The following is a 3,389-nucleotide window of genomic DNA, read 5'->3' as shown; positions in this document are numbered from 1 at the left end:
CCGATTTGGTTGATCAAAAAGCCCAATTTTTGTCGGTTTAGCGTTAGCGGGTCCCAAGCCCAAAAAAGGAAACCCATGCGTATTAGGTTTTGGAAATAAAACTAATATAAAAGGTAAATAACCCTAATATTTCTTTTATTGTTGATCAACTGAGCATATCTTCTCTTCATTGTATGCTCGAGCAGCATGGAGGAGGAAAAAAATTTCACGCCAGCTCCAACACCGCCGATGTCCGATCACCGTCCGGCAGATTTCCGGCCGACGCCGACAGGTAAGTCCGTGCAAATTTTTTCTTTTTTTTTTGCTGTGTGTTTCATGATTCATGAATTGTTCACAAGACGAAACCCCATAGTTGCAAGCATGCGCATGATTTATGAAGGATTTTTAGAAAACGCATATAGGCTCCCGTTCGTTAGCTTAGGAAACGAGAAAAAATCCTTATATGGAAGAGATACATAAAATTTTGCATAGACATGGTCTAGTTGCAGTAGAAAAGTTTTTTGTTTATTAGGTTTCATGAAAACCCGAATTTACTTTCAAAGCATGAACTTTGCAAATACTTTTAGGAACGTAGGTTTGTTCGCAATAAAAGTAATAAATAATGATCCTTAGGGTTAAAGGAAATTTTGAAAAGACCTGGAGTTCATGATAAAATTTTATTTGTGAACTTTCAACATCTTATTTGAAATATGTGGACCTTTACAAAATAGAAAAGACCCTCGTTTCATAGACGAATGCTCGTTTGAGCAAAAAAGTTTTTTTTTATATATTTACGTGAGTTGTTAACTCACGATTTTTTTTTATAAAAGGTACGTGACTTATTCACGTTTTATTAAATATAAATAAAGTTTTGATTTATGAAAAAAATTGTTGAAAGCAAACAATTTATGAGTTGATGATTCACAATGTATGTATGGGTTTAGCGATTTTATAGTGTATGTACACGTAAAAATCAGCGAATGTTCACATGGAAGGTTATGTGAATTATTCATAGTTTCATGAAAAGCCAATGTTGACTTTAAATAATACGTTTTTTGCTCGGCTTTGCAGGTTTGAAAGAACGAGCAAGTTTTGGGGTTTTACGCTGTTATCACTAAGTTCGTGAAATCGTAAATAGGTAAGAATTAAGGATTACCATTTTGGCTATGAATTCGGTATTAGCATATCTGTAATCCCGTGCTTATGGTTCCAGACAATGGTGACTTCCAATAGCAGTAGCAGTGACTATGATTATGAGTATTCCTCCAGTTCTTCGGACGAGGATTCCAAGGTTCCAGAGATGAAGATTTCTACAACAAAATCTCGCGCCAAGATGGACCATTCTGCGGAAATGAAATGCGGCGTACCCCTTAACAACCGTAGAGTAACTCGGGAGGAACTCTTGAAAAGGAAAGCTGAAGATGACATGTTAGCTGATCGTCGACAACGAAGGGACCAAATCCAGCGTCAGATATCAGCAGCTGAGGAGAAGCTTCAATCTCGTGCTGAGGGTGTAGCTTCAGACTCGGATGCTTCGGAAGACGAACCCGTGTGGGTGCCACCAGAGCGCAAAATCAAGCCAGACCGACGCACTAGGGAGATTGAGAGGTTGGTTCAAATTGACCTTGAAGCTGAGCGTGAAGAAGAAGATTACTGGAAGTACATTGATCTTGATATTCATCCGGACTTCGTCAATAGCCCTAATAATGATTATGATGAAGAACTCGAAGAGGATTCCACAAAGGACGATGATGATGAATCTGATGATTCTGACAAATCTGATGACTCTGACGAATCTGACGATTAATCTTGCTCATGAATCTCTCTAACATTATTTAGTTTCCGTTGAAATAGATATTTTCTGGTTATTTGAGCAGCTTGGCTGTAGAGATGTTTCGTTAGAGATTATTTTTCGAACCGTAATTCCTTGTAGTGTCTCCTTTCTGAACTTTCCTCCTATCTCCAGTAGATGGACCAATGTCCACGTAGACAATAATTACCCACGGAACACAATCAAATGATCTATGTAGGAAACACGTGGCCTTCTAGACAACTGATCCGTAGTCGTAATGTTGACTATGCCCGAACTGTCAGTCCCAAGTATTGTTACGTTTCTCCCATCGGTCATGCATCTGATTCGAGATTTAGGGTTTCAGTAGAAACCGCAACAGACTTGTTTATCCGTTAAGGGATAAGCTTCCACGTTTGACTTGTAGTACTTTAGGTTTTTATTTAAACAGTCGACCATCCGCTGCCTTTGTGTATTATCAAAAGAAATTTTGATCAAAATCTCACCTCTCGTCACCATGTCCAGAAGCAGTGTTTCTTCCAGAATTGAATCTCGTGCCGATACTGTGGCAGTATCTGTCTCAGTGAGTTACATATTTTCTCTTGTCTTTGTTCAATTAGGATGATTGATAAAAGAAAACAATTTATCGTAGGATAATGAGAAGAATCAGCCTTCCTCTTGTAGCTTGAGACCCAAACGGGCTGTTAAAGCTCCTGCCCGGTACAGGTCGGCTCCTGCTGATGCCGGAACGTCTGTAAGTAATTCCATAAATTCTCGACTGAAGTTCTTACCACGCTCAATGGTCAATTAAATACTCCTTCGTTTCATCGCAGGTTGATGTTCGCTTTGTTGTCGATGCTAGAAAAAGGAAGAACGGGAAATCCGTGGTTGTGATTGATGATAGCAGCAACCGAGTTGACAAGAACTCTACTGATTCTGTGAAGACTGGGGTTAGAGCTCATGCTCCTGAGTATCCAACAGCTGGACTCCCATTTGAGGCTCCCATGATCAACAATTGCCCGAATAATGAAGTGGTTGGTGGATTCTTCATTCCTAGGTGTCACGCCCCCATGTACACCAAAATTTGGGGAAGGTACGGGCATATTGCTACGACTGAAGTATGGAAAGGATTTCTACCAACCCTCCTGACTACAGTTGCAGGGTTGTCACCGATCATTGAGGATATGAACCGGATGCATCTGCGAGATGTCAAGAATCATGAACTGCACAGATGGGACAAGATGATTTAAAACTGCGAAACCCTGCAGTTCAACATAGGATGGCTTTGTCATAGGCTCGAGATGATCAAAATTCACAAGGCGGCGGCTGCTGCTGATGCGATTTCTGCGACCACTGCCATATTGGAGGAGGAGAAGACACTTGCCTTGGAGTCAGCAAGAGTTGAGAAGGAAGTCCAATACTGGAAGATGAAGACCAAAAATTTCCGGAAGAAGCTCGACAGGGTCTATGGAGATTATCCTCTGTTGGATGGTTTGCTCTGAGTGAGCATTTGAGAGGGATTTTTTTTTGTTTTGGGATTGAGACTTGTTGAATAAAGCACATGATTGGAAGTATTTTTGTGAGATTCATGAAAATTGTAAATTTTGAGTGAATGAGCATG

The 3,389-nt window shown here is 40.2% G+C and overlaps 1 protein-coding gene across 1 annotated transcript; it reads left to right on the top strand.

The window, feature by feature from the left end:
- The first annotated feature begins 1,195 nt into the window (after nucleotides 1–1,195).
- Nucleotides 1,196–1,786, top strand: LOC113316171 (glutamic acid-rich protein-like). Its single transcript, XM_026564389.1, has one exon. It carries the CDS (start codon nucleotides 1,196–1,198, stop codon nucleotides 1,784–1,786), a length of 591 nt encoding a protein of 196 aa, XP_026420174.1.
- Nucleotides 1,787–3,389: the final 1,603 nt, after the last annotated feature.

This window comes from Papaver somniferum, chromosome 10, assembly GCF_003573695.1.
Source record: "Papaver somniferum cultivar HN1 chromosome 10, ASM357369v1, whole genome shotgun sequence".
In the NCBI taxonomy this organism is placed as follows: domain Eukaryota; kingdom Viridiplantae; phylum Streptophyta; class Magnoliopsida; order Ranunculales; family Papaveraceae; genus Papaver; species Papaver somniferum.
Note: the sequence above shows the minus strand (reverse complement) of the source record. Positions and strands in the feature narration are given on the sequence as shown.